The sequence below is a fragment of the Bombina bombina genome, chromosome 11 (genome assembly GCF_027579735.1).
Source record: "Bombina bombina isolate aBomBom1 chromosome 11, aBomBom1.pri, whole genome shotgun sequence".
Lineage (NCBI taxonomy): Eukaryota > Metazoa > Chordata > Amphibia > Anura > Bombinatoridae > Bombina > Bombina bombina.
In genome coordinates, this window is record NC_069509.1 from 171,355,336 (window position 1) to 171,374,614 (window position 19,279).

Consider the following 19,279-nt stretch of genomic DNA (forward strand, 5'->3'; position numbering starts at 1 on the left):
GTAAAATCAGCTGGGTGGTGTGCCCATTAAATAGTTCCTGGCTGTAAAAAGACAATTTAAAGGATATTAATGTAGTGTCGTACGTTTAAAAATCCAAAATAAACAAAGACCAAGCATTTGAGGTATAAAAAAAAATAAAACTAAACTAAACTCTATTGCAAACCATTAAAAACATAAGGGAGTAAAACAGCATTGACGCGTTTCGTGCCTGATGTGACGATAGTATGCACACACTCATATTTATATATATAAAATTCCAAATCTAAGCTTGTACAGTCTCACGTGGTCTCAAATGCACAATACAATTAAAGAAAACAACCTTAAAAATGTTATGAGTAGCAGCAGGGTAGAAATATCTCAATAATCACAAAATGACTTGAAAAAGATGGTTGGGGGAACAACCTAGTTTGCCCATACTGAGTATAATTATAAACCTGTATTATATGGTTCACATGTATCCTTGTGTATAAAGTTCTATTAATGGTTTTAGCTCTATCTAGATTTAAGGAATATGAAACCCAACATTTTTTCATGATTCAGACAGAGCATGTGATTTTAAACAACTTTCTAATTTACTTCTATTATCATTTTTTCATTCTTTTTGTGTCTATTGTTGAAAAGCAGGTACGTAAGCTTAGGAGCCGGCCCATTTCTGGAGCACTATATGGCAGCAGTTTTGAAAGAATGTTATTTATTTGCAAGAGCACTATATAGCAGCACTATTTCCTGCCGTGTAGTGCACCAGATGCTACCTAGGTATCTCTTCAACACAGAATATCACGGGAACAAAGCAATTTTAATAATAGAAGTAAATTGGAAACTTTTTAAAAATGATTTGTTCTGTCTGAGTCACAAAAGAAACATTTTTTGGGTTTCATGTCCCTTTAGTTTTACTGTCAGGCATTGCTTAAAACCGTCTCTGAATTACTGCAAACACAATCGTACATTAAATTGCCATATGTTTACAGAACGGTTATGGCTCCCACACCTGGTTTACCAAAAGAGAACCAAAGACCCAGTTTTCTATGAGAAATGAATATGTTGGCAGTTTTGTCAGCGGCGCACGCCATGGATACGGACAATTTAACTACGCAGATGGATCAATGTATGTAGGAGAGTGGAAAAACAATACAAAGCATGGAATGGTAAGTGCACTCTTCTGATACCGTGATTGGAGCTGCACCGTTATATGTTTCGTATTCACCTTTAATTGTATTTAGTTCTCTACAGAAGATCTTACATTGCTTGGGTTGCATTAGGCTCCTATACAATTTCAGATGTAATTCTATTCTAAAGACCGCTGCTCCATAACCTGTCAGCCTGCTCTGAGGCGGCGGAAAGAAATCTCCAGAAATCAACCCGATCGAATACGATCGGGTTGATTGACCCCCCTTGCTAGCGGCCGATTGGCTGCAAATCTGCAGGGGGCAGCACACAAGAACTGCTGGTGCAATGGTAAATGCCGAGATCGTATGCTGTCGGCATTTGTCGATGTGCAGCAGACATGATCCGCTATATCGAATCATGTCCGCTCGCACAATCATAAATATGCCCCTAACTCTTCACAGGAACAAAACACACTACCACCAGCTCTCTGAGCCTTGAATACTGGTGCACAGGCCCTCACAGCATATGTGCATATTCCACAGAAAAACTATAATAACTTTTACTGGAAGAATTTTTGCTAATGTAAGTATGATGCAAACATGCTTCTATTTAAAACTGAAATGCACTGATGCACATTTTAGTTCTGACCTTTCTGTCCCTTTAATTAAATATATATAGTATGTAAGTTACTGAGTTCCTTGCAAATAACATTCATTTTGATAATTACTGCTCTAGAGCTGATTTTAACAAAGTGTTTATTTTCTTTGCATGGGGTAAAAACATAATTACACACAAGTAATAGGGAAATAGTAAAATGCTCTCACACATTAATGCATTTTCTTTTTGCTCTTTAATGTCAGAGCCTTTGCCTATTTTATTTATTATCCGTTAATAGCGTGAGGCCATTTAAAATTTTGTTTAAAAAGTTCTTCACTTGTTTATTATTAAAATATATGCTCAAGTTATTTATTTTCCATGTCTTTTTCTTCTTTTAGGCTAAGTTTATTTCTAAGAGCGGCCAAGTGTATATTGGTGAGTTTCATAATGATCAGATGGTGGAGTTTCCCAATAACCCGGCCTTGCTCGGTAGCCGGAGAAATAGTGTGAATGGAGCAGGTTAGTATTTAGTCTGCTGGCAAATGAATGCACTAAACAATTCTGATACAAACTGTAACCTTGATCAATCATTGCAATAAGTTTTTATCCTATAGAAAAGCTACTCAAAATCTTTTTTTCTGCACACACACACACACACACATATATATTTAATACAGGGCTCAAATTGTCAGCTAGCCATTGGCGAGTGGAAATTTAACAGTGGCGAATGAAAGTGAGTTAGTAAATGTTGAGTCTAAAGTCTGGTATCATATTGTAATTAGCAAAGTTGGCACATTGTATTTGCAGAGTGCAGGGGCGTATTATGGCCTAGGCAAACAAGGCACAGGCCTAGGGCGGCAGATTTTGGGGAGCGGCACTTTTTGCACCCTTTGTAGACTAGCTATCAAAATTTTGATGACTGCCCAGCTTATTCAACCAACACAACACTGGCAGCTGAGGGTTCGTGCAGGTATCCTGTTAAAACAAAATTCCAAACAGTAACCATGCCTCTGCTTAAAGCCTGCTGCCCTAACTAGCTTGCACAAAACTGCGAGCCACTCTAGCTTTTGAAGGGGCGGGCAGCGGGCTTATTCTGAGGTTAGATAATCTTGTTAATCCTCAAGTGAAAACACTGGACCGCTCACCGGACTTAAAACTCAAGTTTAACAACGTTATTTGAGTTTTAAGTCCGGTGAGTGGTCCAGTGTTTTCACTTGAGAATTCAACTTTGGAATCAGAAGCAGGACCGAGCTCACAGTGAGTAGGAGCATCACACGCCGGAATACCAATCACGTGACCGCAACTACAGATTGAGGTTAGTGATGATCATGAGAGGAGCCGGTATGAGCCCAAACAAAACAGCATTAATGGAAGGAGGCCGGGAGCTTACATTGCACTGCAGATCAAATTGTAAGTCGGCCTGTAACGCTTGCTTGCTGTGTTAAATATATATTGAGCTGTTAAAACTGGATCAATATTCTATAATATACCATACCACCCTCTATAATACACCACCCTCTATAATACACCACCCTCTATAATATACCATCCTCCACAATGGGCCTGTAATAATATTGAGCGCTTAATAAGAAAGATTTTGTAATATTTTTGTGACTCACTGTTCTGTTAAATGTGCTAAATTGCTAATAGGGTGAGCGGCAGGCAGCAATTAAATACTTTTCCTCTAAACCCCAACACAGTGTTAAGCTTGTGCCTCTTCTCAAGTACAGTGCTGATTGTGCTAGTGGTTGAAGAAAAATAACAAAAAAACCCCCAAAAAACAGATAAAATGTATTGACTCGCATTACACTCATTAACTCCATACATACCGTGAGCTCAAATGCAATGTGCATTGTACACACTAATTAAGCAGTCCTCTTGCAGCCTGATAGATATTTTATATATATCTAAATATATATACATATATACACACACACATTTACATATATATATATATATATATATATATATATATATAGTACAGATGAAGCTTGCACTCTCTGGATTTTAAAAAAGGTGCTCTATTTAGCAAAAAATGTGACGTTTCGGGAATCAATCACCCCTTCATCAGACCAGTATATATATATCTGCAAGACCTCGCTAATTGCGGAGAGCAATACGCTCTCCGCATTTAACATTGCACCTTCAGCTCACAAGAGCTGCTGGTGCAACGCCGCCCCCTGCTGACTCGCGGCCAATCGGCCGCCAGCAGGGAGGTGTCAATCAACCTGATCGTACTCGATCGGGTTGATTTCCGGCGATTTCTGTCCGCCTGCTCAGAGCAGGCGGACAGGGTTATGGAGCAACGGTTTTTAGACCGCTGCTTCATAACTTGTGTTTCTGGCGAGTCTGAAGACTCGCCAGAAACACGGCCCTTCAAGCTCCGTACAGAGCTTGATAAATATGGGCCTATATATAAACCAAAAAGAGAGACTGTGCTTGCTGGATTTGCAAAGAAAAGCAGAACAACGTTTAATCCATAATAATACTTTGTTGGTTTATATTCTAATATTTTTGGATCTGGCACCATGGTCGTTGACTCAATGGAAGTGAGAGTGCAGATACCCTCCACTTTGTTTTGTGTATAAAAATAAATATATATATAAAAAAAATTATTTTTTTAATTTTCTTAACTTTATCCACTGTGTACACTGACAGACAATTCCTATGTGGGAGCACTGAGCTTGATTGATACGTATATAGAAGTGGACATATCTCCTCTGCTGCTCATGTTTCCACAGAGCAAATGGATAGAAGAGATGAAGCAGGTAGATATGTTTTTTTGCAATAGTATTTACATCATTTCATTCTGAGTCACATCTGTGCTAATGAGTTCACCAACTGCATAAAACAATCTCCTATGCACAGGTATAAATCTGTTATTGGGCACGGCTGGAGACGAATGTAGAGAAATGTTAGAGTATAGTTTGATTAAAGAGACACACTAGTGTAGAAACAAAATGTTCTGATTCATTTTTAAATTAATTTCCTTTTCATTTTTGAGTTTACACCCATGCATAAAGTACTGCAATTAGATGCCTTTCAGTGTATAACATGAGTGTATTTATAGTGTATGGATAAAATTTTTCAATTTCTTAGGTTGAATATGTGATCTTACGGAATCTCATGGATCTTCGGAATATATATTCATTCTACAGCAGCCTGGCAAAAGAGAATATTGACAATACCTTTCTGATGACTAAGCTACAGTTCTGGAGGTTTCTAAAAGATTGTGAGATGCATCATTATAATATAACTCTTTCTGAAATTGATCGCATCCTGACTGGTTAGTATGCAAACACTTTATAGTTGTTAGGGGGAGGTCACAATATGGTTTTAGTTTAAAAATTATGTAAAGGGCTATGATTTTACAACATCTTTCCATCAAAATAAGTCCCTTTACTGTCACACTAAGCATTACATTGCACCTTGTGAAAAACATAAACAAAGTAATGTAGTGTTTGCTTTCATTACTGTAGTGCTAGGTGTAATATTCTAAAACACTGAGGGCCAGATTACAAATAGAGCGCTAATTAATATAGTGTGCACATTCACGTATACCCCCATAGAAATTAATGGAGGGGAAAAAAACCCCCACCTCTTGCGCAAACCCGATCGCATATTCCCATGTGCCCTAACCCAATATTAGGATATAAATATTTCACATTCCAATGTTCTTCACATAACAGAATATGTTCTATTTATTCATAAATACATATTTCTACATATATATGTTGTTTTTTGTACAATATATACCTATAAATATATATATGAATATATACAGTATATATAGGACAATCTATTTATAAATACATAGCACATATTTCCCTATGTGCAGAACATTGGAATGTGAAATATTTACAGAAAATACACACTATAACGCTTTATTAAATTTGAATATTGCAAAAAATATGATTTTTCATGTTTTCATCTACTTAAAGGGCCATAATTCCCAAATGTTTAAACACTTGAAAGTGATGCAACATAGCTGTAAAAATCTGACTAGAAAATATCACCTGAACATCTCTATGTAAAAAAGAAAGATATTTTACCTCAAAAGTTCCTCAGTAGCCACATCCCATTGTAAAGGACTTCTAAGCAGCAAATCAGTATGTCTGTCCCAGGACAGCGGAAGCAGCGAGCTTACATGCACACTCATTTTATTTCCCTTTTCATTGTAATGAGGTTTACAATGAAATCTCATGAGAGTTAAGTGAAATCCCATGAGATCACAGTAAGAGTTCATGACCTCAGCACTGCTGATGCTGATTGGCTGCTGTTCATTTCTTCTTTTTTTATTTTTACCTGCAGCTGGGAGCAGCTGAGTATAACTTTTTACACAGAACTTACTCTGCTGAGCTGAGGAGATTGTGATGTAAAATATCTTCCTTTTTTACATAGAGATGCTCAGGTGATATTTTCCTGTCAGCTTTTTACAGTTATACTGCATCATTTTCAAGTGATTTAGCATATGAGTATTATGTCCCTTTAACCGCAAAGGGCTGTAATGCACTTATACGTATATCTTTATATGTGTACATATGTATTTGTGTGTTTATGTGTGTATATATGTCTGTAAATACATATGTACACATATAAATACATACACACACGCACACATACATATATATATATATACACACACACAGTATATGTACATGTTAAAGCCTTTGCTTGCCTTTTTTTCTAACACATGACCTCCTGCAATATTTTTTATTAGCTCGTGTTGTTATTAAGGTTTCTATACTTTGTAATGTATTTTTTATGTGTTTTGTGCAACTTTTTATTTTCACGAAACAGTTAACCAGAGCTATGAAGTCGCAGTAATCATTCTAGTGTAAACTACGATCGCACTTTTAACTAGTAATACCAGCGGTAAGCCGGATGAGCGCAAACACCCGCAATAAACCCCTTATAGCTCGCACGCAAACGTTTGCAAGGGAGTGTGCATCTGGCATGTGCAGCACAGTCATGTTATTTCCCTACTCAGTTTAATAAAGTTTTCTAGTAAATCTTCTGAGATTTCAGTGAAATCTCATGAGATCACAGTAAAGCTAAGTGTGACATCAGCACTGATGAAGCTGATTGGCTGTTTTTGTTTTTTTTCTCAACTTGCAGCTGGACGGTAGCAGAAGGATAACTTTTGATAGAGAACTTACTGTCATCAAATGAAGAAAATATCTTCCTTTTTTAACATATACTCATGTGATATTTTCTTGTCAGCTTTTTACAGTTAAGCTGCATCACTTTCAAGTGATTTAGCACATGAGTATTATGTCCCTTTAACAATTACATACAATATGAATTGAAAATGATGTTTAAATGTGTTATGATAAACAAATGCACGTGTACACTTAGGCAATGTATCTTTACCACTTGTCTTTGTACGACTTGTCAGCAGGTGACGTAGGAACTCAGGAGGTTCACTGTCCATTTGAAACTATTCTGCTTAGAACATTTATATCGAAATTAATCTGTTTGTCTTATCATATCTGTCAAATAAAATCACAGTAAGTATTTGTGCCAAATATGACATTGATCATACTCACTTCATGTGCTGATATTCGTATAATATAAAACAGATATAGGCCTAGATTACACGTAGAGTGCAAAAAAATTAGCTGTATTGTATTTTAACATCACTTAAGCGCTTCTATTTTTGGGTTCATATTACAAGTTGCTATTTTTTATCGCTCGAGTGCTAACATCTGCATGTTGGATAGAGCGAGTGCGCTAAATCCACTACATAACTTGTATGGGGACGTGCAGTAAGATTAATGTTCGATATCGCTCAACCGCTACAATGTTATATGGTCTGGTGTTTGATGTGCGCATATAACTCGCAGGAGCTTAACAACTGCTTTCTTTCATCTTAGATAGAGCAGCAATTTTAAGCAACATTCCAGTTTACTTATATCAACAAATTTTCTTTGTTTTCTTGGTATCTTTTGTTGAAAAACAGGGATGTAAGCTAAGGAGCATGCACATGCCTGGAGCACTATATGACAGCAGTTTAGCAAAAATGTTATCAGTTAGCAAGAGCACAAGATAGCAGCACTATTTCCTGCCATGTAGTGCTCCAGATGCCTACTAAGGTATCTCTTCAACAAAGAATTCCATAGGAACAAAGCAAATTTGATAATAGAAGTAAAACTGTATGCTCTGTCTGAATCACAAAAGAAAATGTTTGGGTTTCATATCCCTTTAAGACAATTGGATCTAATGTAAAGTGTGCAAATGACCAAGAAAGGCTTCATGCAATAGGATCTGATCTGAGGTTTGATGCTGACATATAACTGATATGGGCTTCAGGCAATGAGATCTGATCTGAGGTTTGATGCTGGCATATAACTGATATGGGCTTGAGGCAATGGGATCTGATCTGAGGTTTAATGCTGGCATATAACTGATATGGGCTTGAGGCAATGGGATCTGATCTGAGGTTTGATGCTGGCATATAACTGATATGGGCTTGAGGCAATGGGATCTGATCTGAGGTTTAATGCTGGCATATAACTGATATGGGCTTCAGGCAATAGGATCTGATCTGAGGTTTGATGCTGGCATATAACTGATATGGGCTTCAGGCAATGAGATCTGATCTGAGGTTTGATGCTGGCATATAACTGATATGGGCCTCAGACAATAGGATCTGATCTGAGGTTTAATGCTGGCATATAACTGATATGGGCTTCAGGCAATGGGATCTGATCTGAGGTTTAATGCTGGCATATAACTGATATGGGCTTCAGGCAATGGGATCTGATCTGAGGTTTGATGCTGGCATATAACTGATATGGGCTTCAGGCAATGGGATCTGATCTGAGGTTTGAGTCTGGCATATAACTGATATGGGCTTCAGGCAATGGGATCTGATCTGAGGTTTCATGCTGGCATATAACTGATATGGGCTTCAGGCAATGGGATCTGATCTGAGGTTTAATGCTGGCATATAACTGATATGGGCTTAAGGCAATAGGATCTGATCTGAGGTTTGATGCTGACATATAACTGATATGGGCTTCAGGCAATGGGATCTGATCTGAGGTTTGATGCTGACATATAACTGATATGGGCTTCAGACAATAGGATCTGATCTGAGGTTTAATGCTGGCATATAACTGATATGGGCTTCAGGCAATGGGATCTGATCTGAGGTTTGATGCTGGCATATAACTGATATGGGCTTCAGGCAATGGGATCTGATCTGAGGTTTGAGTCTGGCATATAACTGATATGGGCTTCAGGCAATGGGATCTGATCTGAGGTTTCATGCTGGCATATAACTGATATGGGCTTCAGGCAATGGGATCTGATCTGAGGTTTAATGCTGGCATATAATTGATATGGGCTTAAGGCAATAGGATCTGATCTGAGGTTTGATGCTGACATATAACTGATATGGGCTTCAGGCAATGGGATCTGATCTGAGGTTTGATTCTGGCATATAACTGATATGGGCTTCAGGCAATGGGATCTGATCTGAGGTTTGAGTCTGGCATATAACTGATATGGGCTTCAGGCAATGGGATCTGATCTGAGGTTTGAGTCTGGCATATAACTGATATGGGCTTCAGGCAATGGGATCTGATCTGAGGTTTGAGTCTGGCATATAACTGATATGGGCTTCGGGCAATGGGATCTGATCTGAGGTTTGATGCTGGCATATAACTGATATGGGCCTCAGGCAATGAGATCTGATCTGAGGTTTGATGCTGGCATATAACTGATATGGGCCTCAGGCAATGAGATCTGATCTGAGGTTTGATGCTGACATATAACTGATATGGGCTTCAGGCAATGGGATCTGATCTGAGGTTTGATTCTGGCATATAACTGATATGGGCTTCAGGCAATGGGATCTGATCTGAGGTTTGAGTCTGGCATATAACTGATATGGGCTTCAGGCAATGGGATCTGATCTGAGGTTTGAGTCTGGCATATAACTGATATGGGCTTCAGGCAATGGGATCTGATCTGAGGTTTGAGTCTGGCATATAACTGATATGGGCTTCGGGCAATGGGATCTGATCTGAGGTTTGATGCTGGCATATAACTGATATGGGCCTCAGGCAATGAGATCTGATCTGAGGTTTGATGCTGGCATATAACTGATATGGGCTTCAGGCAATAGGATCTGATCTGAGGTTTGATGCTGGCATATAACTGATATGGGCCTCAGGCAATGGGATTCGATCTGAGATTTGATGCTGGCATATAACTGACATGGGCTTCAGGCAATGGGATCTGATCTGAGGTTTGATGCTGGCATATAACTGATATGGGCTTCAGGCAATGGGATCTGATCTGAGTTTTGATGCTGGCATATAACTAATATGGGCCTCAGGCAATGGGATCTGATCTGAGATCCAATGTAGATATGTAGCTGGCAGAGACTGCAGGGCCAGACATCTGATCTTAAATGGACACTAAACCCAATTTTTTTTTTTCTTTCATGATTCAGGTAGAGAATACAATTTTAAACAACATTCAAATTGACTTCTGTTATCTAATTTGCTTCATTCTTTAGATATCCTTTGTTGAAGAAATAATGATACACATGGGTGAGCCAATCACACGAGGCATCTATGTGCAGCCACCAATCAGCAAATGATAACAAGAGAATGAAGCAAATTAGATAATAGAAGTAAATTAGAAAGTTGTTTATAATTGCATGTTCTTTCTAAATCATGAAAGAAAAAAAATTGGGTTTGATGTCCTTTTAAGTCTGGTGAGGTCATGTGATTGAGAGGGGCAGCAGGTTGAGGGATCTAATCTGAGGTTGTATGTAGACAAATGGCGAGAAGATCAATGGTTCTTGGTGAGATCTGATTTCGGACAATACCGATCACCTGCTTTTCTTTTATTTGGAGGAGAGCTGCCAACCCTAATCACTTTGTGTAGCATCAAACTTGTGAGGCAACTCTTATACCTGCAGGACCTAGTTTGGGAGTATGACCCAAAACTGTCTTTCTCCCAAAAAACACTTGGCATGTCCTGGTAACATAGCATTTTAAGGGATATGAAACCCCAGAAAATATTTTGTGATTCAGACAGAGCATTCCATTTTAAAAAACTTTCCAATTTACTTCTATTATCAAATTTGCTTTGTTCCTATGATTTTCTGTGTTTTAGAGATACCTAGGTAGGTGTCTGGAGCACTACATGTCAGGAAATAGTGCTGCCATCTAGTGCTCTTGCTAATGTATAACATTCTTGTAAAACTGCTGCCATCTAGTGCTCTTGCTAATGTATAACATTCTTGTAAAACTGCTGCTATCTAGTGCTCTTGCAAATGGATAACATTCTTGCAAAACTGCTGCCATCTAGTGCTCTTGCTAATGTATAACATTCTTGCAAAACTGCTGCCATCTAGTGCTCTTGCTAATGTATAACATTGTTATAAAACTGCTGCCCTCTAGTGCTCTTGCTAATGTATAACATTGTTATAACACTGCTGCCATCTAGTGCTCTTGCTAATGTATAACACTGTTATAAAACTGCTGCCATCTAGTGCTCTTGCTAATGTATAACACTGTTATAAAACTGCTGCCATCTAGTTCTCTTGCTAATGTATAACATTGTTATAAAACTGCTGCCATCTAGTGCTCTTGCTAATGTATAACATTATTATAAAACTGCTGCCATCTAGTGCTCTTGCTAATGTATAACATTGTTATAAACTGCTGCCATCTAGTGCTCTTGCTAATGTATAACATTATTATAAAACTGCTGCCATCTAGTGCTCTTGCTAATGTATAATATTGTTATAAAACTGCTGCCATCTAGTGCTCTTGCTAATGTATAACATTATTATAAAACTGCTGCCATCTAGTGCTCTTGCTAATGTATAACATTATTATAAAACTGCTGCCATCTAGTGCTCTTGCTAATGTATAATATTGTTATAAAACTGCTGCCATCTAGTGCTCTTGCTAATGTATAACATTGTTATAAAACTGCTGCCATTTAGTGCTCTTGCTAATGTATAACATTGTTATAAAACTGCTGCCATCTAGTGCTCTTGCTAATGTATAACATTGTTATAAACTGCTGCCATCTAGTGCTCTTGCTAATGTATAACATTATTATAAAACTGCTGCCATATAGTGCTCTTGCTAATGTATAACATTATTATAAAACTGCTGCCATATAGTGCTCAAGAAAAGGTCCAGCTCCTAAATATACGTCCCTGCTTATCAACAAAAGATAGCAAGAGCACAATAAAAATTTTAATAGAAGTAAATTAGAAAGTTGTTTAAAAATCACATGCTCTACAAAATGTATGACAATGTCACCGCTCTCTGCTGGCGTAACTGCGGACACACTGGAGACACCATGCATATCTGGTGGGATTGTCCCAAAATACGACCTCCTATGGAATACCCGTTTCCTTATCCTATCTAAAATGGGTATCCCCCTCCCTAAAACACCAGCCCTTGCCCTACTCCATATAAGAACTCATACCCTCCCCAAACCTTATTCCATCCTATGTATCTGTCTTTTTACCACAGTCAAAGCTGCTATAGTCAAATCCTGGAAAGACACTTCCCCACCAAATTGGTCCAAAATCCTCAACTCCATGGCATATATTTACACCATTTCTATTCCCTTAACAAATCTGACCTCTTTGAACTTGTTTTGTCAGACTGGAAAGCAAAGTTTAGCACTCTATGGAAACCCATTGTTATCACCAATGAGTAAGCCCAACGTATCCACTAATTAATAGCTCCTACATCTCTCCCCTCGGAATCTAGTCCTCAACGCCTATTCTCACCCTTTCCACTTCTTCCCCCCCTCCCCATTCCCAATCTAGTAATCTGATTACCTGCAAATAATTTCTTGTTTGTAAATGAAAATGCTAAGGACCTGCGAGTCCTTAATCTTGTTTTATTCTATGCAAAATACCTTTCTATTTTTATCACATGTTCTATCTGACTCATGAAAGAAAAACTTTGGGTTTAATATTCCTTAAAGTTAAAATAAAGAGCTAAATGTATTATAATTATATTTATTTAATGCAAACAAAGCAAATCATTATTAACATATCTCTGTATTACAGAGAGGACAACCTATCTCCTGCTGATTGCTTTTCCAAAATTTTGAATGAGAATATATTGCCTAACGCAAAAAAGGTCAAAGGTATGTCAGCAAGGTCTAGGATTCTTGTGATGTGAAATTGTTGTCTTTGTACTGATCCACAATTCTATATTTTGCCAACGTTTTTTTGTAGGATTTTTGTTCTCCGACCTCCACAAGGCTGCGCACGCCATGTGTTACATCGATAAGTGCTGGGAGATCTACAGAACGCACAGACGCCAAAGCACATCCACTGATTGTGAGACTGTCATGCAAATGAGGCACTTTATCTGGCTTTTAAATGTAATGTATCACATGCGGTTTTGTTGTAGATTATTTTCCAGCAAATAGAATAATATCAACCACCTGACACCGTTACAACGTTCCATGCCGTCCTTAAAGCACTGAGCTTAAACACCTTTAGGACGGCATGGAACGTCCTTACTTTTGCGGCGTACTGCTCCATTGTAAAACCAAACCGCGGTTGATTCGACTGGGGGACGTGCCTAGCAACAAAGGCGGTTCCCCAGGAGCCAATCAGAGTCGTTTTTGAAGTATATGATCGCAGTGACGGTTATGTGCTTCATTTTCCTTTTTTTTGTTTACATTTGGAACTTGGACGGATCGGTCCGTCCTGACGGGGTTAAAGGGATTTTACTAGCGAAAATTAAATTCACACAGAGATATATTATCAAAGGGATACTCTTATAAAAATGTGTTAAAGAGGAAACAAACCCCTAATTCGCTATCAAGCATTTCACTGAGATTAAAAGAACAATTGAAAATTAAATCAAAACTGAATTTTATGATTCAGGTAGAACAAACAATTTTAAACAACTTTCCAGTTTATTTCCATTATCAAATTGTATTTGTTCTCTTGGTATCCTTTTTTGAAGAATAAACCTTGCATGTGTCTTTAGCACTCTATAGCAGCAGTGTTTGCAAGTATGTATAACATTGTTTTAAGCATTGTTGCAAACACTTCTGCCAGATGGCTAAAGAGACATGCACGCTCACCTTGGATTACTCTTTAACAAAGGATACTAAGAGAACTAAGCAAAATTGATAATAGAAGTAAATTGGAAAGTTTTTAAAATGCCATGCCGTATTCAATCAATTTAAGTTTTATTTTGACTTTACTGTCTCTTTAAAGTATAGCTTCCACATGATTTTCTCTCTACAACGTAGTATTTATTGAACAAGGGTATATACTCATCTATCTATCTATATATCTATCTAACTAACTATCATCTATTTATCGATCATCTATCTATCATCTATCTATCTTCTATCTATCTTCTATCCATCATCTATCTATATCTATATATCTATCATCATATGTCATCTATCTATTATCTATCTATCTATCTATCTGTCATCTATCTATCTATCTATCCATCATCTATCTATCTATCTATCTATCTATCAATCATGTATAGGCTGACCATATTGCCGCTTTAAAAAGGGACACATATGAAAAATACATATGTCAGGGCTGTTTTCAGGGCTGTTTAAAGAAATGGTTTTGTATAAGAACCCTCACATATGTATTTTTCATATGTGTTCCTTCTTAAAGCGGCAATATGGTCAGCCTAATCATGTATCTATATATCTATCTATTAGTCTATCTATCTATTTTGAAAATTGTATCTTGATGTGAGATGTTATTGTCAGCTGTAATATTATACAGAATAATTTTATAGATGTCTGACTGCCAGATGAATTAACTTTCATCAGTCTTGTACACTCATTAACATTATCAGCATTTCTGTAGGAAAACATCATTTGGAATTACAGGTGATATCTGACTTTCTTTTTTAAGTAATTGCAGTGCATTAGCAGAACTGCGGATTAGCGTAGTAAAACGACTTGCAATTGTAAATGAACATTCTGTTTATCATATTTAATCTGATAAATATAATAAAAAAAATGATCATGTTTATTTACATGAACTGAGCATGTTAAAAAAATAGATTTAAAAAAGAAAATCCTTAAATTCAGCAAAAAGCTTCTGATAAAGTGATTTTTGATGGACTTGGAATATTGTGGTTTAGATGTTACAGTGCAATGTATAGGGTTTATTATGGCACATATGGAAATCATATGATAGATGGTTATTTAGGTTTTTCTAATGAACTGGATTCACTTTGAATTTGCATCCTCCATAAAAACAACGAATAGTTCCTTGCGCAGGAAATCTGATGGTTTAAAATAGATCTCTTGGAACAAGGTTAGATAGATTTGATGTATTTTTTTTATTGTTTTTTGGTCTCATATTAAAGGGATAGTAAACCCAAAATTTTTCTTTCATGATTCAGATAAAGCCTGCAATTTTAAGCAACTTTCCAATTCACTCCTATTATCATTTTTTCTTTGTTCTTTTGCTATCTTTATTTGAAAAGGCAGGAATGAAAGCTTTGGATTTGGCCTATTTTTGGTTCAGTGCCCTGGATAGGGCTTGCTGATTGGTGCCTGCATTTAGCCATCCAATCAGCAAACGCAACCCAGGTTCTGAACCTAAAATGGGCTGGCTCCAAAGTTTTTATTTCTGCTTTTTCAAATAAAGATAGCAAGAGAACAAAGAAAAAATGATAATAGAAATAAAATTAGAAAGCTGCTTAAAATTGCATGCTCTATTCGAATCATGAAAGAAACAATTTGTTTTAATATGTTTCTTCCTCTACAGGATTTAAACATCACAAACAAGACGTTAACTGTAAAAAACATTGTGGATATCTTAGCTGCTGATGACACATCTGTACGTGACGGCAATGAAATGAACTTGGAACTAGAGGTAAGTTCTTCCTTTAGAGCTTATATTGTTATAGGATCAACATAAATCTATCAGCAATAATTAAAATATATTGGTAATAGTGTAGGAAGAAGACTTGCCACAGTTACCTTCATAGGGAATACTTTTTTTTTTTTTATTGAAGGAAACAAAAGCAAGCATATGCTGTTGCTCGTATAACAAAAAGTTCACGGATAACAAGATAATTTGTTGGTTACAACTTGCAGTATACAATGCCAGAGGAGCAAACCCATACTTCCCTCATTTTCTTTTACCCCTCACGTCAATTAACACAACAGTGGTCACTTTTGGGCCTTGGTCAAAACTTTTACGCTAGGGGATTTAGGTCAGGATAGGTCACATGTGGACCTATACTATATGCTCGCCCTCCTATGTCATTAGGACCACGGGTGGGCCCAAGAATAAAATAAAAACCAAAGGGGAAAGGAAGGGCATATGAATGCAAAAATTTCTAATACTCCATGGTAGGGTTCAGAGAACAAACCATAGTTCTCCAAACAGGGCAGAGACTACTTAACTCTGCCAAATATACAGAGGATAGTAAAGGGAGAAGGAACATAAAATAATATGGAGGGGGAGCTGTGCCTCTCTCTACCTGCATTAGGTATAATGTATAAGACTACAGGAGTGCACGCATCTATATCCGGCTAGACTATGTACATTAATATACAGGGACATGCTGTTTAACATATATCCAATGAACGACCCATGAACAAACCCCCCCCTCGTGTAACCCATAGGAAAATAATCAGTCACATGGTGGGGAGGTCTAAAGTACATTAGTAAAGGGACCATATTCAATAGTAAAACTATCAGTAGCTTGCATCATAAACAATCATTCATACCTAGCATATTATGAGATGCGTCATCCAACAGGAAAATCATCAGAACTTAGGGTGAGAAATGAAGAGTAACATTATGTGCCCAACTATACATGCGTTTGAAAAGAAATAAAGGTGCACAGATAATATAGCTGATGCAAGCTACACTAAACTGGTCAAACTTATATTACATTACATCTTATAGGCCCTGTGGAGACTCACAGACTTAACTTACTCCCGCTTTCTCCATGCGTGTAATACATGCGGCACTCAAACCACTTCTGGAGGTTAAAGCCCTTTTACAGCTTTGTGTACAGAATAGAAGTTTTCATCCTTAGTGCATACAAAAAAAACCATCAAACCTAAGAGTCATCATATTTAGGATGTAAACTAGGTAGTCCACAAAATAGAAGAGAGGAGCAAAGTGTGATATGAGTGCTGGCTATTCATTTATAATATCTAGCTATAAACGAGGGAAAACGGAGACACACAATGCAGTAAACAGTTTTTTAGTACATGAGAGGAGCCAGGTTTATTTAATAGAATGTTACCCAGTCCTTCATAAGTGTCCCATATCTAACCCACTCCAGACTTGGCAGTGACCGTGGCATAGTTAGCGTGTAAACCTCTCTCTGCAAATGGGCCCCACTTATAGCCCCGCATACCAGGGAGCTCAATAAAGTGTAACCGGTGCAACAAATACCGCTGTCCCTGAAACACAGGGGTACACAGTCTCTGGGGTCCTCTCATTCTCTTGTGTCTCCGGTGTTCCCCTCCGTATGACCCGCCTGTGGACCTGTGCTGATCTGCTTGCGTGACATACCCAGTCGCTGCTGCAGCTCCTGCTGGCTTGCGCTGTATGGAGGTCTCCTCATTACGGTCTAGACCATTATGCACTTTGGTGTTATTGAGCGGTTGCTCCGTTGCGTCCACATCATAGAACAAAGCGTTCTCTGCAGTGTGGGAAACTATCTCTTCAGAGCTACAGCTCTTAGTGTGTGCTCCTTCCAATAAGTTATGGCGCAGGACAATAGACTCTATGCGCTTCTCCAATCTGCCATAATGGTCGCTGAAAAGTTTCTCCAAAGCACCCCATGTCAGTACAGCTACACAGGAAATAATTGTTGGTCGGGGTCAGGTCAAAATCTGTGGTAGAGCGCTATACATGTATATGCGATAATCCTCCCTATAACTCTGTAAGCGGCCACTTAACCCAGATGGCCGGGGGGGGGAAAGTGTCACGCTAATGCAGGTAGGCCGCAGCCGCCTGGATTCAAATATTAAAGTAAGTGTTAGGACTTAAAGCAGGTTTCTTCAGCTCTCCCTGTGCTCAGGTAGTTCACAACGATAATTGTTCCCAAATATTGTATCCTCAGACAATAATTTTTAGCAAGTTCTTAATGATTCCTGGAGAGCTGTGAATAGTGCGTCCTATCATGGCTCCTTCTTGGACACGCCCCCCATAGGGAATACTTTTATTTGTGCGGTTGGTGATTGCAATAAATACCAGCACTGTACTGGTCAGTCTGAGATGTGACTACCCTGATTCCATGGCCAAAGTACATTGCAATGTTTTGTTTTGCTACACAATATTAGCCATTTTATGTTTTCAATTGTTTAATTCCATGTCCCTTTAAATGAACACAAACATATGTTTTTCTTGTAAGAACCAGTCAACATTATGACACCTTGTAAGGTGGTGACTGGCTAAGCAGAATATGGCTATATTGTGTGGCTAATTTTAATATAAAAACAGGTGATTTTAGCAGACAATTTTTGCAGCATTTAAAAATGTTTCATTTGCAAGGGAATGTGCACCAATAATCCAACTGCAAAGCCTGTGGACATGCTCTGGTAACCAAGCAGTTTCAATCTTGCGTCTCACAGAGCATTTACAATGTAGAATACTGTTCAAATTGTAGAGCCAAATATGTGGTCTATCTGGTCACATGTCAGTCTTGTAACCTCCAGTATGTAGGAATGACAACCAGAGAAGTCCGAGTCAGGATTAGGGAACACTTAAATGATATTTCTTCTATAACCCCATGCTCAGCTTTAGCAGAACACTTTATAGTCAAGCATGATTGTGAGGTTCATACCTTCAAATGGCTCGTAATAGAGCAGATCCGCCGTCCTCTAAGGGGGGGTAATCTGGATGCCATCCTTTTGAAAAAGGGAGTCATTCTGGATATTTACGCTAAGAACAAGGGTACCCCTAGGTTTCAACATTGATTCCGATATTATCAATGTTTGGACCAAGGGCTTATCCAACTAGTCTATTCACTTTAAAGTGTTCTCTTCTGTTTACACAACAATCTAACAGTTATTATATATATAGTCAACATTCCCAATTTTCCTTACCTTTCAATTCTCTATTCAACATTTAGCTGAGTTATTTTACGTATTGTTTTCACAGTCTATGTAACTAAGCTTACATGAACAACTTATTTTAAGTTTATAATTTACATGATTAACCCCTTTCTTTCGGAATTCTTTACATTTGTGACTCAGGTGCTTGTTCCTAGGAAATGAGACTTTACATGCCATATTATATACCCCTTGGTAGTGGTGGGACTGTTATGAGATCTCATTTTAATTTCACAAGTTAGCAATAATTATTTGGTATTTAAGCCATTTTTTGCTTCTTTGGGGAGTCTCACAATTTTCTTCCCTTCCAATAAGAGGGTAACAAGGGTTATCATTTTATCTATTATGATTTGTTTCACTCCCTGGCATTTTCAGACTCCTAACCATACCACAGAAGTTTTACATGTTTACTGATGTCTACAGACTCCCGTTTGTGTAAAGGGTCTTTTCATGTGCATGGGAGGGGGGGTAGTGTCTGCCCTTCCTGCTTTCTCAG

At 37.8% G+C, this 19,279-nt stretch overlaps 1 protein-coding gene across 1 annotated transcript in view; it reads left to right on the forward strand.

The window, feature by feature from the left end:
* Positions 1–19,279, forward strand: part of RSPH10B (radial spoke head 10 homolog B) — a 73,740-nt gene that overhangs the window by 15,189 nt on the left and 39,272 nt on the right. Inside the window, exons 7-14 of the mRNA XM_053695219.1 lie at positions 969–1,145; positions 2,103–2,223; positions 4,363–4,472; positions 4,804–4,990; positions 7,103–7,214; positions 12,767–12,846; positions 12,938–13,086; positions 15,470–15,577. Coding sequence (XP_053551194.1) covers positions 969–1,145; positions 2,103–2,223; positions 4,363–4,472; positions 4,804–4,990; positions 7,103–7,214; positions 12,767–12,846; positions 12,938–13,086; positions 15,470–15,577 — 1,044 coding nt within the window. The remainder of the gene's footprint in view (positions 1–968; positions 1,146–2,102; positions 2,224–4,362; positions 4,473–4,803; positions 4,991–7,102; positions 7,215–12,766; positions 12,847–12,937; positions 13,087–15,469; positions 15,578–19,279) is intronic.